Source organism: Patagioenas fasciata, chromosome 2 (assembly GCF_037038585.1).
Source record: "Patagioenas fasciata isolate bPatFas1 chromosome 2, bPatFas1.hap1, whole genome shotgun sequence".
Taxonomy (NCBI): domain Eukaryota; kingdom Metazoa; phylum Chordata; class Aves; order Columbiformes; family Columbidae; genus Patagioenas; species Patagioenas fasciata.
The window spans coordinates 122,746,101-122,772,221 of record NC_092521.1 but is presented as its reverse complement, the minus strand read 5'-3'; the positions used below and the strand labels follow the sequence as shown (position 1 = coordinate 122,772,221).

Below are 26,121 nucleotides of genomic sequence, written 5' to 3'. Positions count from 1 at the left end.
CTTTTGGGCCGTAGCTATGCATTTCACACATTTTCAGCTCTCAGTTATCTCATTTTCACATAGGCCTTTAATTCTCACATTTCACTGTTTTCAGGTACATCAATAGTACATAAATTCTAGGCCTAGAGGTGCTGTTTGAGCTATCCCAGCTGTGAATTAGAAATACTTTCCTGTATACATGCAAATCCTGGACCTGTGATCAGGCAAGCTGGGAAAGTCAAACACCAAATTTTTACCCAGTGAAAACTGTGTCACAGAAAGGATGGACAGAGTCTGTACAATGAAAAAGTAGGTGCCAGGACCCAGGAACCAGAAAGTACTTTTGGATGCCAAATGTTAGATGTAGTCTGTAATCGTCCATACTCACGATAGCATCCCTACAAGTTATGTCCAAATGACTCCTTCACTTCCATCCGCTTGGTTTCCATTCCATTCAAGAAGTCTGGTCTCAGGATAGGCTGTGTTATTACTGTTGTATGGTGGGCATCCTACTGGCACAGCCTTGTAGACAGTTCTGAAAGGTGATCATCACTTGAAGGTTGGTGCAGTTTGGCACATCGGCCTGTGTGTCTCTGAGAATGCTGCCCTCCTCCATTTAGTGTTGTGGCCCCACCTTCCCGGGATCAGTCATTTCAGACTTAAAACACTCAAACCAAGATTGCTCTCACTGTCACAGGAATTACAAAACCGCTTGTCAGTTATACAAACTTATACTACATTTATTTTCCTGACCATTTTCTTTTCTGAATGAAGTATAGTCAAGTGTCATCAGAATATGGGTATGAAGCAATGCTTTCACCCTTTATTTCTACACAAACATCTTTTGTTTTGGCCTGATTGTTATCGATATTCTGAATGCACCCGAATTTACTGGTTTGGTTTGTTTCCTCTGCTAACTTACTATTTTTTTATTACTGTACTGAGGTGTAATGCTTCTAAGGCCACAGTAACCACAGTAGCCACTAGGAGAAGACCAGTAGGCATCAGTGCTTGAAATCAGCAGCAAAATTAAACTTCAAAATGAGCAGCATCTGCTTGTTTTGCAGTTTAACCTAGTCAGCATCATGTCATTCTCCTGACTCTATATTTCTTTGTTCTTTATTAACTGGAACAGGATACCATGTAAATTTGTCCTTACGTTCTCTGTATTTATCCCATTTGTAATTTTCAGTGGAAGGAGTGATACTTATTTTGTAGCTTCATAACTAACAGTCTCTTTTACTCACCTAAATCTTTTAATGTTCTGCTTAAAGTATTTATCGCTGATCTTCCCATTACTCTGGCTATTACTTTAATAGCCTCTGTTAAAGCTAATAAAGTCATTCCTTCAGTTTTTGTCACTACTTTTCCCTATTAATCCATTTTCATCTACTCCTCTTCTTTTATAATCCATTTACCTTTATCTTATTTAAAATATCTACACATAAGGTCACAGTTGGGTTAACAAGCAAGAAAGTCTTATGACAGGAACATCCTCATGCACCGGTTACCAGAAGTTTCATTCTTTCTATGTCTGTCCATTTTATACTGTGATGGATGCACTTGACCCCACCTACAACCAAAACAACAGCAGTTTGGTATGGGCTCCAGAGGAGGTAAAGGCCCAAGCTGCAACTGGGCCAAGAACTCCTTTTAGGAAACCCACAAGGAAGCCACGTGGCACACTGAACAGCAAAAAATTGTGGGTGCAGGGAGTCTCATGCAGACCTTTCCCACTGTCTGCAATTTGACTATGAGTCAACCATGTTATTCTATAAATATGACAGCCTGGGTGAGACTACTTTGAGGTTTCTGTGCTAAATAAGCTGTCTGTATTGTGATGGTTTTACTACTCACAGGTCAGCGGATAAGCCCAATTTAAGTTTCATATCAGTCATTTAGCTTAAGTAAACGCATACTAAATATAATGAATCATCTAGAAGTATAAAGCTGTGTGATTTGTAATATACTCTCTACTTCATGTTACTTAGTAAGCTGGATTTGCTGAAATCTTAAGATGTAAAGCTCTGCTAATATTTACCAAAGGCAACTACAGACTATGGTTAACTGAACACCTGCAAAATAAGGTCTAGTTCACATTTTGCTGGGAAGAATGGAATCAACTGGGGAGAAAATAATCACTTCAAGGCTAACATGAAGACACTACAGATATCTGCAAAATGGGGCCTGTTTTGCACTTTGCTGAGAAGAAAAGGATTTATTCAGACAAAACAGCACCTTCGAGGCTATGGACTATAAAAAATATCTACAGCTGAACAAAACAAAGGCCCATCTGAGATGAGTGAAAAAGCTCCAATTAGAAGCAAGAAGACCCCAAACTGAAATATTGCTATTGGACTGAGTCATGGTATGAATGACCTGTAAAGATATAAAAATCTATGGTTTTATATGCTCAGGTCGGATCAAAGTACCCAGCTTGAGCCAGCCCTCCTGCTATTCTACTCCATTAAATTTTTTTCTGTGAATTTTGTTTCCTAAAAGTTTGCTCTGCAAATGATTACCAGGCCTCACCTGAGAGCTTTCCTCCAGAGTTCTAAAATACAGACTCTGGAGTGAATGGTTATCAGGGAGAGAAGAGCCTGAAAAGTTTGCTTCGCAAGCAAGTATTAGGCCCGTGGAGGGAATAGAAGCAGCATTCAGCTTGGTGTATTTCCTCCATGCAGTAAATAATATGGTGAACCTGCCACTGACCTCTTTTAAGTCACACTTTTCTTTGAGAAATCTAAACATTGTTCTGCAGTGAGTAGAACCCTAAATTACTCCCCTGCGACAGATACTTACTGTGGACAAACCAATGGCAGTGATTATAAACCTGGTCGCTGGTTGTGAGTGCTGCTCAGCACTCACTAATGCCATGTATGCACTTTCGCTACATTTCCTTTTGCCCCTTAGGAAATCTGCCTGACAGTTGACACGGTTATCTTTTGCTCTCTGGGGCATTCCTCTCCACATGCTTCTGAACATCTGGCAGTAGCATCTCCTAATAGGAAGGTTGGGCTCTGTCCTGTCCTGTGCATAAACTAAACTGTTTGGTTATGGGGCTGTGCCCCATATTTTTCCATGGCACTTGGGCATTCTTTTCATGAGCACACTGAAAATCCAGTCAATGCACTATATCTTCAGAAGTTCAGTGCCAGAAGTTTTGAACTTGTAATAATTTCCACTTAGCTGTTCCACATTTATTGTAAAGCAACAATTTACTTATAGCGTTCACAGAGGTCTTGTTTGAATCTTTTTGGTGGTTCTGGTGTTGCTTGTACACTCTAAAAAGCTTGCTTTCGTTTCCTCAATACCTCAACAGAGCAGTTCAGATGCTTCCCAAGCACTGCAGTGGTTCTTCCTTGTGTTAGCTTCTTCTCTCCTGTAGTTACAATCCTGGTGTACCTTGTTGTTTTCTTAACATACCTTTCATTCATTCCCTTACCTCTCTGCTGAGGTGACTTGTTTTCTCTTCCTTAGGGACCAGGGATCTTGTTGAACCTTCCCCATGGGCAGCTCCATCCCACTGTGACCAGACTGCTTAAAGTCCTGCTAGCCTAATTTGGAGCTACCTGGCCTGTAGCTACACCATGCTGGAGCCACATCTGACTCATTAAACTCAAAATCTACCACAAAACCATGTAGAACCTTGCTTGTCTCAGTGCAAAACTATAATGAAGAACAAAGGATTATCCTGCCTGGGCACATAACATACCAATAAGCTAATCCTTATGTTTAGTTTGTTTGTTTACTTGTGAGTACAAAATAGAAAAATGAAAATTAAAAAAAATATAGGCATTGGGTATAGATTTTAGCTTATGCCATGGTGGAGAAATGAGAAAAGTGTGCAGAGGAGAGGAAGAGATGTGGATCGTAGGCTGAAAAAGGAACTGGGACAGTGGAACAGGGAGAATGACATGGTGAAGCAGAAGTATATTTCCATGTTGAACTTTGAATGCTTTAAGTTCCTTACACATAAAACATATTTAATCAGGCAAATGGCTTGGCTGGGGTCACTCTATACAGTGCAAGTAGATCTGAAATTAACTGCAGAAAGTCTGTGGAGAATCCTGTCTTTATCCCAATATTAATATAGTGCCACATTTTATTGCCCTCCTTTATTCTTCCTCAGCCTCTATTTATGACATACACAGCCCTGTTTCTTCTACCTGCCAGATTTCACCCATTTGAAATCTGGGGTCCAAGACTCTTCCCAAAGTTATTATGATATACTCTTCTCAGGCTTCCTGGTGAATAAAAGCTGGGCCAGTTACAGTGGCTTCTGGACTGGGAAGACAGTTCTCTGCTTGGTCAGTTTGGCTTCTTTCTCTGGAGTATGGTATTGTGAGCATTTAGGGCCATGGCTGCATGTTTTTGCCACCTACATTCTGGGAGCTGAGCTGATGCCCTTACAGAGAACACAGGCTACAGGCTATACATTGTTTTTCAGACACAGATTTTAATAATTTCACTGTATTTCACTGGAAACAGGAAGAAATGTATTTCCAAAAATACAAGAATTTAAAATAAAACAGAGCAGTAGAAATACAATGGTTACAGCAAGATTTGTATCACATTGAACTAATTTGCACTTTAATATTACAAAGGTGCTTAGTGCAGTTAAAAAAAAAAAAAAAAAAAGTAGAAAAGGAAAAATATTTCCAAGCAAGAAAGTTTACTGTTAGGATAGTTTTGGGGCCTTTTTTCAGTCTATCTGTGGCCAGATTATGATAGCTGATAGGATAAAAGCTAAAAACTAATAGAAGCAGTGCCTTGATGTTATAAGGCTAGAGTGAGAAGAATATTTGCACCACCTAGATTAAGGCATCTGATACCTCAGGTTAAACAGCCCCAGTGAGATAAAGGTCAGTCAGCTCTCTCATCAGAGGAGAGTTATTACCTTGACATGTCTCATGTTTATCCTTAAATTCTGTTTTTTGGAAACATCTTTTATTCATATGGGGAAAATAAGGGGCAAAGGGGAAAAATGAAGAAAACTAAAAACCTTCCCCAGTCAAATGCCTGACCATGTTGCATAAAGAATACAGTAACTTCCAAAAGATGTTCCATTGATGTTGAATAGATACATCAATCCTCAAAGCTTCCTCCCAGTTTTTGTTTTACGATGTTCACATAAGAGTAAATGGCTCTTGTGAGGTTACATATTACTCCTTAGTCCCTTCAGTAGTGTATTCCCCCAGCTAAATCTCACTGGTATTTGTTCACTGGATAGAATTTGGGTCAAGAAACAGAGTCATACTATTCTGGGCCCCATTCAAATCTTGATGTGACCTAGCTATGGTGTTAATGTTGCCTGGAGAACTCGCTGATTCTCTTAGTTTAAGAATGGAAAATGCTGTAACCCCAAGGAACAGTTAACCACAAGAATTGAGGGTCATACAGTTTTCAGCAGTGGTTGACATAAAGATCTTAAATAATGTCGGACAGTCCTTAAGGCAAAGCGAATGATACAACGTTTACTAACTAATGTTTTGATGTATTTTTACAGTCCAGTAGAGATGTCATTCTCTGCAGTGGATGGTGTGAATGTGGAACTAACTCTTTCTAATTTTTCATGATAAAGAGCTGGACATTTTTTGCAGAGGTGGGCTGCAACATGCTTTCGGAAAAAGCTATGAAGATACTTCCTGAATTTTTCTCCAACAAATGCATAGATCACAGGATTGATACAACAGTGAATCATTGATATTGTCTCTGTCACTTGGATTGCTTTTGCCAGTTGACCTTTGATTTCACAAGTTGGGACAAAAAGTGAACTTTGAAATGTATGCAAAAAAGAAGAAATATGGAACGGTGTCCAAAAGATGAAGTAAAAAATCATGATCACAAAAATAAGTCTGACTGCCTTCTGTTTTTTCTCATTCTTACATCTCAGTAATGTTTTTAGAATTTGTGAGTAACTGAAAATCATAATGAGCATTGGAACAATAAGACCCAGAATGTTCATCTTTAAAGTATAGGAGTACTTCCAATTTATTGAGGAATCACTTGGATAATGTGCACTGCAAGTATAACGTAAATTTTCCTTTTGAGATTTGTGAAATACTATCCCAGGAACTGAAGCACAGAGAGCAACAGCCCAAGTGACGGCGCTGGTGAGGATGCCGTAAGTAACTGTCCTAGCTTTTAAAGCAAACACTGCATGCACTATGGCCAGATACCTGTCTAGGGTCAAGAGGATGATGAAGAAGATCCCACTGTAGAAGCCAAGGAGGTAGACACCTGAGAGAATTCTACACAGCGCGTCTCCAAAAATCCAGTCGTGAGCAGCATAGTAAGCCCAAAAAGGGAGAGAAAATATAAACAGCAAATCAGAAATTGCCAAATTGAGCAGGTAGATGTCAGTCATACTCTTCAACCTCTTGTATTTCACCAGGATAAGGACAACGAGCATGTTGCCTGTGAGGCCAAATATCACCACCAAAGAATACAGCGGTGGCAGAAGATTTGCTGCAAAGTGCTTTTCCTCGGTTCCCATGCATGGCACTGAATCACCGTAGTCGAATTCTGTTGTCAGTGGCCAGTCAGAAAAGTCCATGGTATGGTTTTCCATGGTGTGTTGGTCTGGAAAGGAAGAATGGGATATTAAACTAGAAGAAACTCCAAGATTGGCAGTGAGGGGAATAAAACAAGGTTATGACATCAGCTAGCATGCTTTTGGCTATTGCTCACATAAACATTACTGTGTCAAGGTGTGGAAGAGAATGAAATTGCAGAGTTCCCAGGAAGCCTATCATCCATATGTGAAGTCACATTGCTGCATGTTGGAAATGTGCTGCTTGTCATTTCCTATGTGTATGCTGTCTGGTGCATTTTTCCTCCTAGGTGGAGCCTGTCAGCTGCCTGACCCAACCAGAATCCAAGGAAATACTAATTTAATCCGAGCAGTGGGTAGTTCAAGGCTGTTTTGCTCAGCAGTGGCTTTCCAAAGGGGAGAGGGAGCCAACAAGACAGCACCAGAAAAGCACAGTGGCTGGCATGCTGAGCATAGCTGTGCTTTTCCTTGGGACATGGCCATCTTCTCATCATGCCAGCCCGTACTATAGCCCTGACCTGAGGAGGACCAGGCATTGGCAAGATGTAAACCAGTGCCTGCAAAGATGCTGTGACTTGAGTAAAACGCAGCTGACTGATATTTGTTCAGGTTGTTCATGAGTTCCTGGGAACTTTAATGCCTGTGGGAATCAGGTCACTGGAGGTGTAGAAATGACCTGTGCCCAGCGCTAAACATACCCACCTGGTAGATTTGCTATCCTGGGTGTTGCAGAGCAGCAAGTCAGTGCTGTTGGCCTGGGTTAAAATGGGAAACGCGGTGTCCTTTTTGGAGTTGGGGTCAGGCAACGGCCGTGGGAATGTACTGGTCTTGGGTAGCTCTGATTTGCAGTCCTGTAGGAGAAACAGATAGGCAAACCCTTGGCAAATGGCATAAAAGATGACAGTTGCTATCAGCGCGGTCTATAGCGTGTGTATCTGTCGTGGCATCTTCCTGTCAATTAAAAGACATTCTGAATGCTTGGAGATGAAGGACATTTTGATTCCTTGTTTCAGGAGCTGTTTAACAGCCATGAATCATGAGCTCTAAATGTTAGATTTGCTAAGTGTTTTGGAGGGCTACACAGGCAAAAGACAGATATGGCCATTGCTCTATGTGTGTGCTAACGTTTCTTCCTGTGTAGTGGCTGTTTGATATCGTCCTTCATCCTTTGTTAGTCAGTGTTTCCAGTGAGCTGCAGGAGTAAATTAACAAAGTGCAAGAGTTGCCCAACTGGAGTTGTCTCTCCAGTTCTGGTTTGGGGATTGCTGGAGGGACTGGGCTTCCCCTGCAAGGAGTCACAGCCTGGGAGGTAAGTGATGCAGCTGAACTTTGAAAGCTCTGAGGAAAGTTCTGTTATATTGGGAGCAGGTAAAGGCTTTGGAGTTTGATGTCAGCCTCTCCTGTCACCACACCCTCCCCCTTTCCCAAGTCCCTGGTAGGACTGTGAGCCAGATGCAGAAGCACAGTGTTGTGTCATTTGGTCTCCGAAAAGTAGAGGAGATCTGTCTTCTCACGGACCCCTGGAGAAAAGGGAAGAATTCCTGTGTGTCCAGAGAGAAGCTGGCAAGAGGATTTTGTGAAGACAGGTGTCAGAGGGACCAAGTGTCCTTCGTGGTCATTTAGTGAGGAAGTGAAAGTCAGAGATTACAAATGTCCTTCGTGGTCACTTATTGAGGAAGGGAAATAGATGTGTTTGGTGGCCACTCAAATGGAGCTATTTGCTGTCTGGTAAAAGGGCTGCTCTTTCTTTGGGTGTCATTGTTGCTGCTTTTGTCAGGCACTTCATGGCAGATTGGTGGCTGTTCATAGCAGCATTATAGTTTGGATGTCTGCATTTTCCTGGTAATTTGATGTTCTCTTGACAAAGGCAACAGGCTGCTCCCAACACAGATGACTTCAGGTAGTGTGTCTGCCACAACTTGCTCTCTGATCTCTGACCACTTGCATAACACATCAATGTTTGCTCCTTTCCTGCTTACAGCCCCATCGTGCACCTTTTTCGTTGGTGAGATGCACCCTGTGTGATTGCAAACATTTTTTGTAGAGACCACACTCTCAAAAGCACCACTTCATTCTGTCTGCACTTGAGTTCTGCAAGATGTAGCTTGTACTAAAACGTAACTGAAGAAACTTCAGGTCCGCCTTTCAATCAAAACTTAATAGAATTACTTGGCTGGCCATTCTGACTCATATCATGTGAAATTTCTGAAGTGTCTTAAGGTTTTGTCAGCTTACTCAGCTGTTTGATATATGGATTATTTCATAATAACTAATTGTAGGCCATTCAGGATCCGGAGGACCTTGTTTTAATCTGGATCTTTATCACAGTGGATATGTATGTAATACAAATAATCGTAATGAACAAATTTTAATAAGTGCACAGTGTTAAACCAATTTTCTGTGTGTGTATATGCACAAGTATACATTCATATATATACACACATGTATATACTCATATATATATATATATAATTATAGAACCTAGAATCATAGAATCATTTAGGTTGGAACAACACCCTCAAGATCATTGCGTCCAAACATAATTCTGACACTCCCAAGTCCACTACTAAACGATGTCCCTGAATGCCACATGTACAGGTCTTTGAGACACCTTTAGGGATGGTGACTCCACCACTTCCCTGGACAGCCTGTTCCAGTGCTTGACAACCCTTTTGGTGAATAAAATTTTTCCTAATATTCATTCTAAACCTCCCCTGGGTGCACTTAGCCTTGTTGAATCTTTGTATATACAGAAAGAAAGGAATGTAATTTTTTCTATATATACAAATAAAGGAATATATATATATATATGTATGTGTATATAGATGTATGTGTATATATATACATACACAAAGAAAGTAACTTTTTTTAATCTAGTTTAGAACTTATTTTGAGATTCAAATACAACAGAAAATAATTGTGGGAGTAACAGAACTATAGGTAACCGATTCACTACAGATTGGTCTCCTTTACTGCCCAAGTCTTATCTCCTGTGATGACTTGACCCCAGATAGCAGCTGAGGCCCCACCTAGTCACTTACTCACTCCACCCACAGTGGGATGTGGGGGAGAATCAGAAGGGTAAAAGTAAGATAAACTTGTAGGTTGAGATAAAGACACTTGAATAAACCAAGGACACAGAAAAAAACAAGAGATTATACAAGGACAAATGCTTGCCACCTCCCACCAAGCAGACGAATGGCCAGCTGGTCTCTGAGCAATGCCTACTTTGGAAGAAGTTCCTCCCCTTAGTTTTATTGCTGAGCATAACATTATATGGCACAGAATATCCTTTTTGTCAGTTTGGGTCACCTGTCACAACTGTGGTCACAAATATAAAAGTCAGCACCACAGAGGTTGCTGTGAAAAAAATTAAGTCCATCACAGCCAGGCCCAGTACATCTTCCCACTACCAAAACTGAACTCCAGCCCTGTGCAATTCATATTGATGCTGCCTAGAAAAACAGCATATACTGTGGTTATTTTGTTTACTGTCTATGGTCTAATGGGAAATCTCTGAGAATTTGCGTGGGATAAAAGTCAGATCTTCCTCTTCACAACAAGCACCAAATATTAATAGTATTTTTTTTTCTGAAATGCTTTCTTTCTTATCATTTTCCACACAAGCAATATTAATCACAAAGAGCTCTAGAAAACTGATCTGGCTAACAAATTATATTGGAAACTACTGTTTGCTTTTTTTTTTTACTTTAACCATTTTTCCAATTTTCATTTTCATGCAGAAAGAAGCATCTTGTGTAGAAGCTGTAGCCCTTGACAAGACGTCTGTTTTTTGCTCTAAAATGAGCTAGGCATGAGCCTTCAGAAATGGGTGTGTTCGGAAAGCAATCTCCAGATTTCTCTCTGCTCTTGTGCTGTAAAGACAAGTGGGCTCTTCTGAGAGATTCTTATTTGGGATCTTCTGATTATTTGTCTTATTTCCCTCTTATTTTCCTTCCAAAATTACGCATGAATATTCAGGACATTTTAATTATTATAGTTAATGGGGCTTTCTCATTTGCTTTATGGACTGCATGCAGCCATCAGTGCCCACTGTCTCGCCCACATACCTGCAGTTTCTACATGCACAGGGTAGTTTTGGTTACCAACAGAAATTCTGGACAATTTCTGCAGAAGCAGGCAATTTTGCCAAATAAAAGAGATGAAAAATTTTCTCTTTGGTGCCCTCCTTCTCTTCTAATTTACCCTGTGCGCTTATCCTGCAGAAGTGTCTAAATATATGGGTGGTTCAATAAGAGGCTACCTTCATTTCCCCTTAGAGGACTGTTTGTGTTCTGAATCTCCAAGAGGTTGGGTACAGTGAAGTGCGACCAAGCCTCAGCCCAAATACCTGCACCCTGGGAATGAGTTATTGCAGAGAAAATGGGGTCACAACTTGGATGTGAGAAAATTTCATTTTCTTAAAAATGGCAGTGTTGTGAACCAAAATAAATGTAATTTCATTTCTTTAAGTTTTAACAAAGCTGCACTTACTGCAACATCAGAGGTTCTTGTAATGAGGATGTATCTCTGAATTGTGTCTTTTCAGATTTCTGTATTTCAGCAGTTTTTAGAGAAGCCTTGCTAGCTCTTGAGTATTAGTTGTTATCTCTAGTGTGCCAGCTTCAGCTATAGAAGTGTCTGGGTGCTGGTGTGACTGTCAGACATTTCCATGTTAGAGTAATTCAAGCAAAGAGGCTCCTGATTTGCTACACTCACATATTCAGGAATGGCAGTTGTCACAGCTCAATGAGTCTGCTGTGCCCTGAAGGGGATTTGGACAAATTTTCCTCATGGAAATCAGAACATTTGGTTACTACAACTTAGAAGAGCATCTCTGCATTAATGGAGCCTCTTATCTCAAAACTGAATGAAGCGCAAAGTTCCCTTTCCTTTTTTAAAGACAAGATTTTCTGTTTTGAAATGTATGGATGAGTATCACAGCGCTACTCCTCCTGCCTTCACTCTTCTCCTTTTCACAAGTGGCGGTGTTTGTCATAAAGAAAAGGAAATTGCTTAATGACTTGTAGTCAGCTTAAAAGTATGTGTAAGAGCATCTAGGGCACTTTATGAAGAGAGAGAAGTACAAGGTAACATAGAGTAAAAATGAAACTTAAATGAAGAAAAATAATACCCCATATCCTGATAGCAAGTGTTGCAAGAAAAGTGCCTAATGTTTTCCTGCTAACAGCTCTATGTCTTTAACTGTGCCTTTGACTTTCCAGGAGGAGTCTATGGACAGGCAAAATTGCAGAGAAGGCTGTGTGCAGACACCAAAGACATCTTGGGGAGCAAGCATAAAAGTATGTACTTTTCTTGAGCTACCAAGAAAGCTGAAGGAAAAGATAGAAGTGTAATCCAAATGCTGCATGTAAGACTCTGAGCTGATATTTTCCCTCAAACAGATATTTTCATGTGATAGTGACCACAAGATTTCTTTCCAGGATATGACTGGGGAAAGACAGTCCCTTCCCAAATTAAACCTTGCTTTGAAAACCTCTTCCTCTTTTATAACAGCTGAGCATTAGAAACATCTCTTCAGAATTGCTTGCCTCCTAACTGATGAGCTTTTTCATCCCTGCAGAACTTTCAAGGAAAAATCTGTTTTGGCCTGGAAAAAAACAAGCTTAATTCTCTGTGAACCCTCAGGATCCAATTGTTTCCATTCCCCACCAAAGCCAGAAAGACGGTCTTGCAAAAACTCTGAGCTTTTTTGCAGCTAAATAGAGTCAGTCTCTGTGGTTGCAAGACAGAAGTGGTATGAGGTGTTCTTACCTAAACAAATGTACAGTAAAAGTGTAGCATAAGCACTGAAAATTGCATTCTTAGAAAAAGAAACCTGAGACCGTCCTGTGCTAGTATCTCTGTTAATTTTTGTTTGTTTGTTTGTTTTGTGTCTCTGCTTAAACTGCTTCAGATAAAACACTGAATTCAGAGTAATTCAAACAACGGTTGCAGTCACAACCATTCTGGAGATGAGTTTGAGAATAAAAAACATGAATAATAGTCTGGAATGTAGATTTCCAACATTTGTCACAGGATTGTGTCCATGTCATGTTGGCGCTATAAGGGTCTCCATACATTGACATTCAAGCCCGCTGCTCTGACACTGTCAACTGTTCCTGGTAAATGACGGTGCAATTCTCCTATGAAAGCAAATGTTGCGACAGCTGCATATTTGATATACTACCAAAAAAAAAAATTCTTAGGCTATTGTAGCTTTTTTGCTCGTACCCAAGTGTCAGGTCTCATTTATCCAAGCAGAGGAGCTCACCTCTCTTTGTGTGTAGTACTGATGAATTACACTTTAAAAAGAGGAACCTATCCCAAAGAACGTATCCCTTCATAGCATGACAATTAAACAAACAACACCTTTAACAGATTAAATGCTTGAATAATAATAAAAAAAACATGTGATAGGATAGTGATGAAGAACATTTCCCATCTGCATGTGATAAAGCAAGTTGTGACTTAGATTTGGAGAAGTTAGATTAAGCATGAAGGATTTCATGTCTGATCAATTATACCCTTAGTAGGATAGATTTTCAAGCTACTGACCTCCTGAAATAGATTTGAAACAAAGACAGTACAAAAAATATTATCATTTTCTACACCATTTGTCCAGTTCAATACTCTACTCTCACATTTAGACTAATCCTGAGTTGTAAGCTAGTTACAAAACCCAATTGTTCTTAAAGGTAGTGTCTCTGCTTGAATGGTAACTCTACTGCCACTGTCTTTAGGCACATATACTTCCCCACTGAGTGAATCTATATCTATATACACACGATTACATGTAAAAAAAAAAGGAAAAATAAAATCTACTCACTGATATATCAAGCTTGTTTAGTCTGACCGTGTCTTCTTCTTCTTTGTGAACAGATACATAGTTAAACCCTATATCTGAAAATAGGAAACAGCACTTCCTGTGTGATGTCTTGCAAAATGCTGGTTCTGGTTTTCTGAGAATTTTCTGTTTCCAGAACAGTTCTGTTCAGAACTGAGGGATCAAGACTTTATGGGCGTCTACTTGTTCTCCTCCAGGTGGGACTGGAACAGTCAGCATTTGAACTACTACATCTATCTACAGGGTTAAGACTGGGTGGTTAAATTCAATAAAATCCTGGTTTCAGGACAATTAGTATTTCTAGCTGCTCTAGACACTTCTACAGCTCAACAGAAAGTGGTGTGAAATACCTGACATACAGAATGCGTGCTTTTAAAATTAAATTCAGTTCTCCCAAATGACTGTTGAAACAACCCCACCAAAGTATTCTTTGTCTTTATTGTCACTTGAGCTTATGTTAGCATCACACTTGCCTTAGGTCAGCATTGTGAAGAGAGACAAGTCAATGTCCAGATGTTTCAGAGCTAATTAGGTCAAGCAGAGCACTGTGCTGGTGGAGCTACTTTCCAGTTATGTGACCAGCTCACACACTGTACACCAAACTGCCCTGTGTGGTGTAGACCTCCTGCTTGAACATCTGTTGTAATTTTTACAAAGTCATTTGTAATGATCTTAATGATCTTCTAAGAGGCTGCCGTGTGAGGCAAGCTGGAATCTGCAGCTCATTCCCTCTTTTATGTGATGACATTGCAGGATTGAACACAATAGAAAGAAATTATAATAACAGAAAGTGGTTAAAAGATATTTTTACTTCAAAGGCAGGAAGTATAGTTGAGTGTGCAGGCTGGTGTCATGCATTTGTTTTATTAAAATATTCACTTCACCAGTGCCATGGATATTCCAGCTCAAACAGCCTCCAACTGTTGAAGTGATAATTGATGCCTGTGTAAGTGACCAGGAATGATGAGTAATATGGCCACTTATCTGCTCTCTGAGGAGTCTTTTTACAATCTTATAGCAAGTTACAGCAAGACAACATTTTTCAAATTTGCAATTTTTTGGTAGCAGTGGTTGACCATTTTCTCTAAGACTGCCAGATGGTTTTCTGCAGTATTCCTGAAAATCTTTAAGACTCTTGCTACAATTATAGCTGGATTTTGTCATTTCCTAGAAAATCTATGTGGTGTTCCAATAAAACCAGTGATGCACAACCTGACCACATGTCTTCCAGAGACTATAGAACGGACTCACAGTGTTGTTTCAGAAGGAGCACCTGAGCAAGGCATTAGGAAGAGGGGTCTCTGTGGTGGCTGGAAGAATACAAACATTTCCTGTTGGTCTGGAATGGGCTGTGTAGATTTTACTGTGAATACGTACTGCAAACCACTGAAAACCTTCAGCCCAAACAGAAAGGGCCACAGTGGATAGCAGGGAGGCACAACATATGTTTTCTTTCTATACTGTCTCCCTCTGAGTTGCTGTCTGAATTTGGTAAGTTATGTTTTTTACCACTTGAGACATCTCTTCCTGCACAAGGTACAGGCTGCTAGTTCAGCAATTTCATTTAATCTTTCATGAACTACTATGTCTGGTAAAGAAATACTGGCCTTACAGCATCAAAAATCCTGCCTAAGGCACTTAGTTTTCCCTCCCCAGTAAGAAAGAGAGGTGGTGGCCTGGAGAAGGAGCTTATCTCAGCTCTCAGGAGTAGAACTCCTTTGGAGTCCATTGCCCAGGGGCTATAGATGGGTGTAATTGTCTTGGGATACCAGAAGTAAACCTTGCCCTCTTCTCCCCCTGTCTTGTGACACTGGGACTTCCTTCTGTCATTTTCAGGGACTTTCTGGTGTCACCAAGCTCCTTCTTGTTGCTTGGTCTACCAGTTTGCCCAAGCAAAAAGCAGTTACAGCTGAAACTGGGAGAGCCAACCTGTAAGTGATGGCAGAAGTTTTTGAAACTTAGCAAATGCATCACTTCAGGATTGAAGCCCTCCCACACTTGAGAGGAAAAAGACCTAGCTGCATAGTGAGCAGTCTATGCAGACAGTAGTTTCTAAACAAATGTGGAAGAAAAAAAATGTATGCAAACCTGCAAGTATCCATAAACTGATTTGAAGTCTCTCAGGAATGAATAAATTCTTGTTTTCAATTTCTCTCCTACACAGGCCAGTTCTAGAAAAGACCAGAGAAGTCGTTCTTGGAAGACTTACATGCTAATTTCATAATCTGTGAGATAAGCAGGGGTCTTGAGTTTGATATAATGGGTTTGATGGATCCTTATTATGGGGAATGTGTGACTCATGACTCGCAACTCATATTTTCAGAAAGGAAGCACAGTATTGCACACACAGTTTTGAAAGAATTTTAGTTCTTTGTGCCTCCAGCCTCTGTGCTTAGATTGAAGAAAAGTGGACAGTGCTTTCCGGCTGCCTTGCGCTCCAATTGCTCTGACCTTTGAAAATCAGGAATGGTTTCTTTCCAAAATGGCAATGCAGATAATTGGAAGCTATTTCAGAAAGTATAATTGAGATTAAAAGACATGAAAAAAAGAAAGATTCAAAAGATAATAAATATCTCATATTGGACACCTAGTTTCAGGCACCTAGGACTAAATTTTCAATTGTAGCTAAATTATTACTGTATCATAGAGGACAGGGCCTGTCAGAAAGGACAGAGGCACCTAAAAATCGCTTTTTTCAGGGATGTTTGGACTCTGAAGAACTCAAGGGGAAATGAATGAAATGTTCATAAGTCTAGAAAGCATGGCATATGAGAAATGATGAAAAAGGACTGGATGATCTCTGGAGAGCTCTCTCAGACTTACTTTCTATGACTTTAGTCTTATCATCTTCCCTGTAAGGGTTTAGTGAGCTTCATAAACTAACTAATCCAAAGACCTGCCTAGCAGATGGAAGCAGAAGCAGCAGTGGAAGAAAAACCTCCCAAAGCCAGAGACATTGCCACGTGGAGATTGTTTGTCTTATAAAATTAGAGAGCTGCTTAGGTTCTCCATCTGTAAAATTAAAAAGTGCAAGAAGGGAAGAAAAGAGAACATAAACTTCACCATGCTAATCAATTGAAATTCTATAAACAGGGAAGTACCGCTTGGTTTTACCAAAGCAAAGAATCAAAAAAGAATGAAAAATTTCTGCAGCAAAACTGTCTTACTTCAGCTGGGGCTTTCTACAAGCTGTCACAACACTGACAGAATGGAAGCAAGGGAACCAATCAATGATGTGCTTCTATTACTCCATCAACTGCTGAATGAAAGAGAGAACGAGCTTTTCCTGACAATAATATTGTTGCCTTAAATTTACAATATTATGTGGATATTGAAGTCAAAATGTGAAGGTGTTCTCAGAGCACTGACATAATTTTCTTAATTTCTTGAAGAAGTTTCTTTTCTGTTCCTGTGGAGGGAAAGGGAGAGCTGGAGACAGTTCACTGTTAGCAAAAATTTTGGTAAAATTACCAAGCAAATTACCTAAATGTATACCACTGAGACCCTGGCAAAATTAAGTGATGGCCTGTACTTCATCTCATATTCTAGGCTCCCATGTGGAAGGAGAAATTCTGACTTCAGTCCCTATGTCAGGGCATCTTTAAGAATTTCAGGCAAAACAGGACAGTACGAGGAGGGAAGGTGCATACTGATGAAGTTGCTTTCCCATTCCTGTGGTGTGCTGCAGCCTGCCTTTTTATGCTGAAATATGATGAAGTAGATGTTTTCTATCAAAAAAATAAAGAGTTTAATAAATGGTATTACTGAGTCCTGTGCAGCACACTCTTGAGCATCCTCATCACAGTAACCCTCAGCAGATGTTTTGCTGACTGTTATCAAGCTTACCGGGATTTGCATGTGGCAACTTCGGTTGAGCATCAGGAGGAGCAAACAGGAGGACTTTGCAAGGTTTGGTAGTAGGTAATTCATTCCAGACTCCTTCAACATGAATGTTGTAGGCTGTAGGAACTGTCTCTCCCACCCTCAGCTGGTAGCTGGCTAGCTAATCTAAGGGTTCCCTCTATAGTCAAAGGATAGAAGCTGGTATTTGCAGAGGGTAACTGCCTTTGTCTTGAGCTACTCCACATTAGCCTAGAATGAATGACCATATGGAGGGGGGACCCTCGAGCAATGGAAAGAGGCTAGATGATGAGTTCAGACTGGACAGCTAACCTGTATATAGATAAAACTGAGTTATAGTCCAATCAAGTGCTTCAGGTAACCTTTGGTGGTTTTGGTGATAAGAAACCATCCTTCATTTTTGGGGAAAAAAAAATATTAAGCCAATTATTTTCATTTGCTGTTCTTTGGGGCTGAGGTGTTGTTTTGGTAGGTAAGCCTCATGATGCTGTCTACATCTTCTGCTGAAGAGACCTATGCTTTAGATCCAAGGACTGGTCCCGCTAATGACCCACACAGAAAAAGGAACAGATTTACTGGGGCACTGTACCCCACTCATGCCCATGAAAGTTGTATGTGCTCCCCATCATGTCACAGAAGAAAGGCTGCAAAGGCTGTTCTCTTCTTCCCCTACATCCCCATACCCATGCAGGTGTTCTGAATGGGCACTGTGTTTTAGAAGAGGTAGGAAGACACATAAAAGCAAAACACAGTTTCTATTGATGGCATATGAAAGTTGCATCCTCATCTCCTCAGGTGTTATAGTACTTCCTCACAGCTTTGGGGCATTTCACAGAGCCTTGGAGAAGTAAAACTTGACAACTGAGATGTAAATAAGTTGAGAGTTCAACATATTCTTAAGGTATTCTGAGTTGCCGACAGGAAGAACTACACAAGGAAATACTAGTACAATCTACCCTTCATGTTAACCACTTGAGTACAGACATTGTGATGCCTTGTTCTGTTTGCAGGAGCCATTCTCCCAGCTGAGTGACCGGTTATCTGGGGTTCTTTTTATTGCTCTTCACTAGCATGCAGGAACAAACCCTATGTAATATACAATATACAGACCCTTCTTGGACTGCAGAATGTTGCTTTTCTCTCATTATCATATTTCTAGTTCTGTTAGGGTAATATCTGATTGCTTCACAGATATTAGAGTACTTTTCACCACATTTGTGCGATGAATCAATACAATTATCTCCATTTTGCAATGAGAAAGTTGAGGTACCAAGATTATTAATAACACTGTGAAGTAGTCATGAATTTAGGGAGCCTGGTTTATGAATGATTTTTCTCCAAAGCGAAGCATTATGCTGGAGCATGGTTGCTGTCTGTTGTAGCTGCTGGTTCTTGTTCTTCGTGTTTGGCCCTGGAACGTGAGGAACACAATCTCAGAGGCCACCTATGAAAATCTGGGTTTATGTGGAAAGAGAAGGTACTTACTTTACATGCTAGACATAGACACATAAGGATAAGTAAGATAAATTCAGGCATAAGTGCCTAAATCCCTTGGTGGATCTTACGCCTGCCCTGCACCAAGCTTGCAGATTCCAGTAGTAGTTGTGGCACAGGACACAGTCAGCTCTGAAATATAAGTCTTGTCTGATTTTCTTCCCAGGTGTCTGCAGAGCTCCTCAGTGAAATTGATCCCAAAAGACACAGCCAGCCCCAGATAGTCTTCAGTCTTCTCAGAGACTGTCCTCACACTCCTGTGCACCTGTCTGGTGGAGCTGCTTTACTTCTGAGAAAATTCCCCATGGGGAGTCCAGCAGCCTGAAGCCAGCCTGGTAGCCACACTACACCTATTTCTAGACGTGCTGAATCTGATCCTAATCATCTTCTGATAGGTTTCATTTACAGGGTGGAGCCACTATTTCCTTAGTAACTTCTGTCGAGAAAATGTAAGAAAACACTGGACTTTATGTAAGTCAGCAAAACCTCCTTTCTCACAGTCCACAGCAAACTAACCACACCACAGAGTCAGTGATACCACAGATTGTGAGAGCTGTCCTCCAGCCCCAGCAAATGAGGATCACTGTGGCATCTTCTGTACTACGATGTGGTAAATTTTTTTTGCATTTTACACCTGCTCTGTTGAATGGTTGTGGATTGTGCCATTGTGCTAAACAGTATTGGTGTTAGCAAGTGTGATACGAAGCCAAGTTCATTTGTATTTGTGAAGCTCTCAGATCACATTGCAATAGTAGCTTTGTGCCGGTATATTTAGCACATGCAAAGTAGTGTGCCGTTCTTCTTTGAAGAGATTGTGTAAGTGTTAAGACGGAAGCAAGGCACAAAGAACTGATAAAAGTAACTTCAGCTGAAAAGCCATCTGAGCAAGAGAATTCAAAGGCAAGCTGGTATTTCTGCCTAAGTTGTACTGAAGTATGCTGGGATGAAGTGCTACATAAAGCTTTAAGTGTATCCTAAAAAAAAAAAAAAGTGTTTGCATTGCCTGAAGTGCACTCGATTTCACCTGAAATCTCAAAACCAAACCATCACTAGCATTGTACATTGATGCTCCATTTTACAAGACTTTTTGAAGTCACAATATCTTTTCAATATTATTAGGACTTGTCCTTGGATAGTGAAGTTTACTGTCTGTGACTAATGTTCACACTGACAAGGGATCATTCCTTATCTCTTAGTTGTTCATATGTTAAATGCATTAAACATTAAGTACTTAAACAGTGCTCACCACTGACACTTCCAGCTTCTCTCATTCAAACCAGTTCATTGAAAATATTATCAAGTAAGTCTAAGTCCCACAAACCTGTATTTTTTTTCCCTGAATTCAGAGTCTCTCTCGTGGGATATATCCTAACATTTTCTCTGCCTGAGAACAAAGCCCAGAAGAATTAGGGCCAAAGGCTCTGAACATCAGCCACAACCTGGAAAAGCTGTATCAGAAAGCTGTGACAAATGCAAACGCAATTTATCAGCTAGCTTGAGAATCAGTGTGAAGGAGAAGAACAGGGTGACCCATTAGGAGGAGAGACAGACTGACTTGCTGACACTGGAGTGCACTAGGATGGATGAAGAGAGGACATCTGATTATCTTCTCCAGTTCAAGAGAAGGAAAGGAATTGCTGACAGAGAGATGGAAGTTGAGCATGGAAGTCATCTAAGCGCCATCAGAGTTTCAGCAGAACTCTGAGATTTTCAGGTTCTCAAAGAAAGCTGAAGTCAGGCGAGCTTCAGAACTTCAGGTCATTATGAGGTCGTTTCAGCAGAAAATTGTAAACCACAGAAAGTTTTGTGTCTGACTTCTGGGTTAATATATTAATGTATTTGGGTTTTGCATTGGATAATGTATTTGGGTTATAATGTATTTCTAATTAAGAAGAGTGGAACCCACACAAGGTATCAGAAAGAAGATTGTGTAAGGTGTGTTTCTGCAGCCAAGATTCTGGTGTAGGGACTACAGATAGTTATACTGTGTGGCCACAAATGAGTAACATCATTGATTTTGGATGATCCAACTCTTCTTCTTTGTATCTTTATCTTAAATAAGAGAAGGTAATAAGTAGTTCTTATCTGGATCTTTTCAACACTGATGTCAAGCCCTGGAAAACGTCATACAAATCCCAATGACTATTGCATCCTGCCTCTCTGAATTCAGTGGTGGATCTCAAACATGTTACAGAATCTGACTTTAAATTGATTATCATATAGACACCTGTGAAATTTCAGGCTTTCAGGGTGAGGCACATTCACTGTCTCATACCTCTTTTGGATTTCTCCGAAGTGGTGCCGTATCACATAAATTTGCAGTGCTGCAACCCAGCTCGTCTACAGAGGTGCTTGACGTTGCCAGATGGGCCTTGTCTGTGGGGCAAATGTGATGCTCACAATTCTGTTACGGGTGAAAAGGAAACACCTTATACATAAATCTCAGAATTTATTGTTACTGTAATTTAACTTTTAACACTCTAATCCAACAACCACTATTAGTCCAGATCTAATTATGGCAGAAAAATAAAGAAAATATAAATAAATAAAAAATACCATACTTCTGGGCAGAAACACAACCGTAACAATAATAACAACAGTTACATTTGTTGCATACACACTTCCTAGTTTACAACCCTTTTCTAAGCATAATGCTTTCACTCTTCTACTGCTCGTCTGAGACTTAAAGTCAATGGCTTCAGCTTGTCAGTCCCTCATGAAAGGGTTCCCCTACACCTTGTCCTCTGTCCCTTCTTCTCAAGGCCTCTGCTGTCATACTAGGACTGTATTCCTCTATGTTGCAACATCATGTTAGAGCCACGTTAGAAAGAACAACTGCTTTTTCATGCTATCTGTATAAAAACTGTGGTTGTGCGGCATGCAGATAAGCAAAACTAGGACAAGTTGAGTATGACCACCTGCTAAGAAGAACTCCTGTTGCAGCTAAGCGAAGCAAAAATAAAGCTTCAGGCAGGTCAAGATGAGTTCAGACAAAGCCAGGTTGGCAAGCCTCAGTCCTGAGGCCTTGTACACTCAGTACAAAGCCTGTGGCCTGGCAATAGCAATAGCAATAGCAGTAACGTATCACTAGTGACAGTGCTACAGAAGACACTTGTAAAGCACAGTCTCCATTTACAGGGTTACAGAAGTCTCTCCCTTGTTACATCCCCTTGTAACTAGAGGTAGCATTCAGCAAATACTTCACAAAACAATACTAAGAAGATACAGTAATATATTTCAGGAAATGTTAATATTTTTGAGCTGGAGATAGTGATGCTAGAGGAATTCAGCAATGTCTCATTCACTCAACAGCCTTCTGCATAGGGCAGCTCTGCTCAGCCATCGCTTTTGACACCCAACAACCTGACAAGTTCATACGGACGTGCAAAGAAGTGTGCTGTGAGGAAAGAACTGGAGACAAAGGCAGAGACTTACCCTCTAGCATGTTTCCAGCAGAAATCAAGATGCTAGAGACTCCAGAAACAGGGGAAATAGACTTTAGAAGTGGGAAGGGTGTGCTAAGGGAAGTGCCTCAGAGGAAAGAAAAAGGGGCAAGGAAACTGAAAGCTCAAGAGTATTGTAGTGGGTTGAAATTTCTGAGTAGGAGAGTGACTAAAACAGCTCCTGGAATTAAAAACAGTACCAAGTCGTTACCTCACATTTCCCTCTCCCGCTAAGAAATGAGTAAGTTGATATTTCACTTCACAATTATATCTTCTACCATACAACAACTGTTGTTGACATATTTTTTTTTTCCATATTCTTTTTAGATACCCTTTGCTGGGTTCCCAGTGGTTGGTGGCACTATTTGGTCTTGTCACAAATCTTCCATCCCAGCCCAGACTCAGAGGCTTCTTCATGTCTCCCGTGCCCCTACTCTCACACACTAGTGACGTCCATGTACCTGAACCACTGGAGAACCTGAGTGAGCCTCCAAAAGCCAGTCCTGGGGACATTTTAGTGCACAGACTATAGTATGTGGAGAATTGTGTTTATATTGCACAGTTACAGGTACATCTGAGCTAGGTCCAGGACCAGCAGCCATATAACCTGTTAAGTCATAGCTCTCAGATGCTAATTAGCTTGAGCACAGCAGAATGCTTTTTTGACCTCACAGATTTCTGTCTCTGAAGCGGTATCTCTGTGTGATACTGTGTTGGCACATTTCTTATTTTGAAAGTGACTTTGTTATCTCTTCATGGCCCTGACATTGCACTGGGGAAAAAAAAAAAGAAGGGGGGGGTATTTCTAGCACCTAAAGCACACTTTTTCTAGGTCTTTGCCATCTAGTAGTGTGTGTGACTTGTGAGCTAACCTTATTATTGTGAAATAATCTGCAATGTCTTTTGAATGTTACACAACATTTACCAAATAGACTAACGTCTTGAGAGCATGTGGTGCCAGAGCTGGAAAGCTGCCTGGGCCTGTGAGTAACAGGGCTCTGCCTGGAGGCCACTGCCCTCAACATCTAATGGCCAGCAAAGAACAACCGGTATGAGTGCAAATAAATTTTTCATCTCTGCGGAGGCATATGCTTCGAAGGAGCATATACACTGAGAAGATTATCTTAAATAATTTAGTATTATGAAATGAAGTTTAATGTGATTTTTTTTTCCAGAGCTGCATCATCTTGAGGTATTACATGATTTCAACAGGTGGTTTTTATGTGTTGATTCCCACTTTTTCCATACTGCTTAAGCATCTTGACTGAGTTCTACCTGCGTTCTTCTGTTTAGTTTTAATCTAGGAGCTTGAGTAGATACAGCCAAAAAAAAAGTGGAATAAATGAAACCCCAATCTTTAGTGAGAAATTACCATCCATTTTTCTTCCCTAGAAGATGAAGAGGTGAGGAAAGCAGACATTTTCTACAACTTCTGTGGTTGCCTCTGTTGACCTTCTGTCACTTTGTTTTTCTTTGAGAGGGCAAAGCCCCCCAGCTAGATCACATCTTCTGCTCCTGCTGGATCACAGGTGTCAAACACATGGCCCACTGGCCAAATCCGGCCCTCCACCTTGTTTTATCCGGTCTGGCACTACTGTTTATACTCAGTGGCAGTGCTGAGCTCCTTGTCCCCAGGCTTCTGCCAGTGTGCAAGTCACATATGAACCATGTGTGACATGTGTTGTGCTGCAGGAGCAGGGGAATGATGGGAGCTGCAGCCATAGCTACAGGAGAGCGGTGAGCCTGTGTAAGAAGAGAAATATATGAGACTGATATGGGACACTAGTGACTGCCTTGGATCACTGAAGGACAGGACAGACAAGAATTACATGGAGGGTACTTAAAGGAGTACTCCCAACTGGGCAAACTTTTCATTTAATTTTTTAATAAATTAGCCAGATACATGAACTTGAGCAATTACATGTTATTTTAAAAAAGCACCTGTGAAAATATGCTTTGGAACCAGCAGCCAGGGTCCCACTCATGAATTCTACATTGTTTTCCATGGATATGGCCAGCTGTGTGGTGCAGCAGTGGTGGCCACACTTATGCTATGACATACTAATATCACTTAATAACATGTCATTTAATAACAGGACGGCTCTGGGGCATGAGCAGTAGTTAAGCATAGTCCTGCAGTCCTGGCCACTTGCTGAAGTTAATGTATCTGGCTAATTTATCTAGTGAAATGAGACTGCCCAGTTGAGAATACCCCTTTAAGGGGGCATGGCTTGAGCAGATGGGGTAAGAAGGAAAGTGTCTGCTAGGATTTGTAATGGTGAAATAAAGCGAATGTCTCTACTGGGGGTGGGGAAAGGGTGGGGAACGGTGGAATAAGGAGAATGCTCCTCATGGGAGGTGATAAAAGGAGAACATCAGTAGGCATGTCCATGCCGGGGAACAGCATTAAGGGTAACGTTGCTGGCAAGGAACTGGTGATGGGGGAATAAGGAAAGTGTTACTGGGATAGATGCGGGGGGAGAATTGATGGAGTAACTGCTGTTTATGGGGAGGATGGTTTGAAGGAAAGGTGAGACCATGTGAGAGAGCCTGACTATTATTTAACCTGGTCCTAAAGAATATCTTGGTGTTTTACTTAGATGGTGCACGATACCATCTTTGGTGAAACAATTTGAATCCCAAAACGTCCAGTAAGAGAAAGATTGATATAGAAGGAAGGCAATTTAATGATAGATGGGAAAGCAAATACATGTTCGTGTTTCAAGGAGAAAAAACAGTATGTCTTTTGTGTTATGAGGCAGTATTGGTGATGAAGGAGTACAATGCAGATAACTGAGTGGCAAACACAAGGCCCATGGGCCAAATCCTAAAACTACCTTCTGCCCTTTGAAGGCAACCATGAGGCTGATGTGGCCCTGGTGAAAATGAGTTTGACACCCTTGGACTGCATAATAAGAACAAATCCATAAGCCAGCATAGAACCAAACAGCACTTCACCCTGCTCTCTTATGGAAAGAAGAGAGGTTCATGGGGCCAAGGAGATAGTAAGAGTGTGTACAACCTTCAAATACTATTCCTGAACAGGCAGAACCTCACTTTAAGGAATTTTTCTTCATGTAGAATGATCTCCCATGTTCACTTTTTTAATCTCCCAGGAGCCATCATCAAATCAGATTTCTCATGACCGTAACCTGGGGAGATGGGCCAAATGTGACTCATCTAAAATTCAGTCTCACATCTTCTTAAGGTTGGGCTGTCCCATGGTAAGTCAGTAAGATGGAAGAACATTACAAAAGCTGTGAACTTGGCAATCACAGGCTAGAGAAAAGCCAGGAGGGGTCACCAACAGGACCACATCTTACATGATGTTCTTGATTTTCTAACTCTCTGAGTTCTTTGCGCTACTTTGCACGACTGTATTATAGTTTATTTATTTGAAAGGTCTGGGGGCTGTTTTTGAGGATGTGCACATCTGTGTGTTTTGTTGCATACTGCCAAGTGGTCTTGGGCTACAATAACGTCAGACTTTCCCGTCATAGCCTTATGGGCATTGTACTACAGGAGGGCAGATAAGCATGAAACAGGAACGTGAAGGGTTGTGAAACATGTTAGATGAATTCAAGTAGGTTCAGACACATTTTAGAACTAGCTGGAGAAATGCTACCAAAAATGAAAAGTGTTACTTAACACTTTAGTTGGTAATCTGATATCAATGGTAGGTGTTACAACTTGGTCCTCGGAGAAACACTAGTTTCTTTAGTTATGCAACATCTGATTAGGGGATCTATTCTATGAACAGCAGTAGTTTCTTTATTCCATCCTCTTCAGAATAGCAATCAACTTTCCACTAATTTAACGGAACAAGATTGGGCTAGATATTTTGGCATATATATTCACACTACCACACACAGCACCAGGAAATCCAGATAACATCAAACATTCATGTTCCTTGGTTCTTTTGCAGGGCGATTTGCAGCTGA

General features: G+C 40.7%; 1 protein-coding gene across 2 annotated transcripts; it reads right to left on the bottom strand.

The window, feature by feature from the left end:
* Positions 1-4,490: 4,490 nt before the first annotated feature.
* Positions 4,491-23,890, bottom strand: LOC136098287 (C-C chemokine receptor type 5-like). 2 transcript variants are annotated; one of them, XM_071804873.1, is made up of 4 exons: positions 23,553-23,890; positions 21,013-21,141; positions 7,238-7,386; positions 4,491-6,564 (listed from the first exon to the last, which is right to left on the bottom strand). In XM_071804873.1, exon 4 carries the CDS (start codon positions 6,551-6,553, stop codon positions 5,483-5,485), a length of 1,071 nt encoding a protein of 356 aa, XP_071660974.1. In that variant the 5' UTR covers positions 6,554-6,564; positions 7,238-7,386; positions 21,013-21,141; positions 23,553-23,890; the 3' UTR covers positions 4,491-5,482. The 2 variants fall into 2 exon arrangements, with proteins under 2 accessions (XP_071660974.1, XP_065687625.1); XM_065831553.2 differs by lacking the exons at positions 21,013-21,141; positions 23,553-23,890 and adding an exon at positions 13,365-13,453.
* Between the last annotated feature and the right edge of the window lie 2,231 nt (positions 23,891-26,121).

Coding starts and splice junctions, on each gene's coding strand:
- LOC136098287 (XM_071804873.1), bottom strand. CDS start 6,553: ATGGAAAACCATACCATGGACTTTTCTGACTGGCCACTGACAACAGAA.